This window comes from Aptenodytes forsteri, unplaced genomic scaffold, assembly GCF_000699145.1.
Source record: "Aptenodytes forsteri isolate BGI_AS27 unplaced genomic scaffold, ASM69914v1 Scaffold90, whole genome shotgun sequence".
In the NCBI taxonomy this organism is placed as follows: Eukaryota; Metazoa; Chordata; class Aves; order Sphenisciformes; family Spheniscidae; genus Aptenodytes; species Aptenodytes forsteri.
The window spans coordinates 137,067-139,944 of NW_008793941.1; the positions used below are offsets into that span (position 1 = coordinate 137,067).

The following is a 2,878-nucleotide window of genomic DNA, read 5'->3' on the forward strand; positions in this document are numbered from 1 at the left end:
CTGCCGTGCCCTGCGGTGCCTGGGGCACAGAGGGCTCCATCCCCAACCGCCCGAGCCCTGCGGGTCCCTGCTCACTGAGGCCTCACAGGACAGCTCTGGCAGCCGATCAACTCTGCCCCCGTGGCTGGAGTTTTTACTGCTGTCTGTAGCACACATTCCCCGTGACTTCTCTTTCCTCTGTTTTTTTTTTGTAGACCATGGATGCGGATCATTCCAAGTCCCCTGAGGGCCTGCTGGGGGTCTTGGGTCACATGCTGTCTGGGAAGAGCCTGGACTTGCTGCTGGCAGCGGCAGCAGCGACGGGCAAGCTGAAATCCTTTGCTCGGAAGTTCATCAAGTGAGTGTCCACCTGGACCGCACTGTCCCTGGTGACCAGCGGGGCTGGGGTGAGCGGGCAGCCCCCCAAGCTCTTTGTGTGACGGGGCTGGATGTGCCTCTGGCCCAGTGTCTGTGCAGCACTGGATCCAGCAGAGCCCTGGGGAGGGCTGGGATCTCGGGGAGACTGCACCCCGCAGCACCCCATCTCCTTCACTTCTGCTTGAACGGGGCAGAGAATCGAAGTCAGGTTGGTTTAAGGGTATTAAACTGAAAGCGCCGGGACAGCCTCAGATCCAGGGCGCTCGCCGTGTGTGCGCCTTCAGTCCCCAGACGCCTGTGTCCTGGTTAGAGCACATGCACCAGCACGCGTGGGGCTGCGTGACGCGTTTCCTTGGGCAGGGAGGCCTGGGGCAGCTCGAACCACGCCAGCCCGGGCTGGGTGCGCGGCCCTGCTGTGCTCGCTCCATCTGGGGGTTCGTGCCGCTGCGATATGGAGAGGGCCGTGCTCAGAAATCCCCACGCAGCCGGGCAGAGCTGGCTCTGGAGAGGATGCACTCAAATGCTGGGCCAAGTGGGTGTGGGGAAAAGCAGCGTCGCTGGACCTGTTTTGCTGCAGGGGAACAGAGGGAGGAGGCGGCTCTCCCCTGCTGTGCCGGAGGGGTGTCTGCAGAGCCGGGCCCCACTTCGGTCCCTGCCCACCCCGCTCCTCCATGTGGGGCACAGAGCTGGGTGCTGGGATGGGGCGCAGGAAGGGGTCTGCAGGCAGGGGCAGCCCCCTGCCTGTCTTGGGGATGGGAAGAGGCTTGTTTCACGTGATGATAATGCTTCACTGCGGCTCTCTGCCCCCTCTAGGCTGAACGAATTCACGAAGCACATCAGCGGAGAAGGCTGTAAGTGCGTGCGTGTCCGTGTGTGGGGTGGTTCGAGCTGTGCTCCCCCCGCTGCCACGTGCTGGGATGCTGCGGGGCCCGGCCGGATTAAGCTGGGACTGGCTGCGGCGCCAGAGCGAGCCGAGTTGTGCCGGGCCCGGCTGGGGGCTGCCGGCAGGGTGCCCAGCACAGGGGCACATGGCTGGGTGCCAGTGGGGATCTGGGCTCCTGGGGACCTGCTGCCCTCATGCGTGGCACATGCGTGTCCATCCTGAATGTGGGGTGTTCCCTGCTTGCAGGGGAAGAGCTCCTTCTCCCCAGCCCAGCCCGTGGGGCCCCTCGGGGCCGGCCCTGCCCCGGCTCCCTCCCTGGAAGGGGTGATGTGTCAGCACAGAGCCCGAGATAAGGACTCTGACTGCATTTGCATGTGATGAAACTTGCTGAGTGCTCTGACCTTCCATGGTGCGGGGGGAGCCCGGGGATGGGCTGGGGCTGCCGAACGGGAGGCCAAAGCTGCTTTGGGGGCTCAAGCAGAGGCAGACGGGGTGGAGGGAGGCACTTGGCACATCCCCTGGAGCTCTCGTTCGCACACAAGCACTTGGGGGGTTAGAAAAGCTGCCTGGAGGAAGCAGGGTCCCGGCCCCCGAGCTCGCAGGGCTCCTGCCTGCCTCCTTGTGCCGAGGCTGGAGATCCCCAAGGTCTTTGTTTCTCCTTCCTCAGCCAAAGCAGCCTCGGTTCGGGCCCTGCTCTTCGACATCTCTTTCCTCATGCTGTGCCATGTGGCCCAGACCTACGGCTCGGAGGTAAGCATCCTCCGAGGGGATGGGGCTCTGACCTTGGCGAGCGACAGCCCTGCACTGCAGCCTGCCAGCCTCCTCTAGTGGCCAGCCTGTCACCGTCCCCACCGTCCCTGCAGCCATCCCTCCATGTGGGGTAAAAGCACCCAGTTTCTTTTGCCTCGTGCGGGTAGAAATCTGTCCCTGCAGGGTCTGTCAGTGCCGGGCGATGGAGCAGGGGTGGCTGCAGCCTTCCTGAGGGCTTTGGTTGTGCTCCCTTTACGGTACCGTGGTATCGGTGGGAACGCTGCCTCCGCACCTTCTCTGGGCTGGCTCTGATCTCACTGGACTTTTCCCAGCATTGCCCCTCGAGTTTGGCACTGGCTGGCCGGGGGGACCCGTGCAGCCAGGCTGAGCGTCAGCCCTCCCCCATGAGAGGAGGAACTTGCAGCCCCACTCAGGAAACAGCACTTTGGTTGCATGAAAATTTTCCAGGTTTCGACATCTGTGTGTGTTGGGAGGCGAAACGATACCGAAACACCGGGAACGCGGAGAGGGAGCGAAAGGCGGGTGGGAGGGGGCCTGCCTGGCCGGCCCTGGGGAGCGGGGAGGGGGAGTCCTGGCTGGAGGCAGCTTGGAGCGGACGTGCCCGGGGCTGTCGGATGAGGTCTTATCCCCCAGAGCGACTTTCCTGACCAGCTGCTGTTGAACAGATGTGCAAAACGTTTTTGACAAAAATAGTGTCCCTTGGGCGATGGCGGACTGAAGGGAGGAAGCGGCATGCGGGATTCCCAGCTCGTGTGTCGTCCCCCCCCCTCTCTGGGAGCCCTCCCAGCTGGCTGCCAGCTGGGCTGTGCACCCCGACTCTGGGCTGTGTGCCCTGACCCCGCGGAGCCGTGGGCCAGCCGGCCCCGG

At 64.1% G+C, this 2,878-nt stretch overlaps 1 protein-coding gene across 1 annotated transcript in view; it reads left to right on the plus strand.

Annotated features, from left to right (window-relative positions):
* Nucleotides 1–2,878, plus strand: part of MED24 (mediator complex subunit 24) — a 17,503-nt gene that overhangs the window by 8,650 nt on the left and 5,975 nt on the right. The window contains exons 13-14 of the mRNA XM_009272855.2: nt 1,171–1,208; nt 1,908–1,990. Of these exons, the coding sequence (XP_009271130.1) occupies nt 1,171–1,208; nt 1,908–1,990 (121 nt within the window). The remainder of the gene's footprint in view (nt 1–1,170; nt 1,209–1,907; nt 1,991–2,878) is intronic.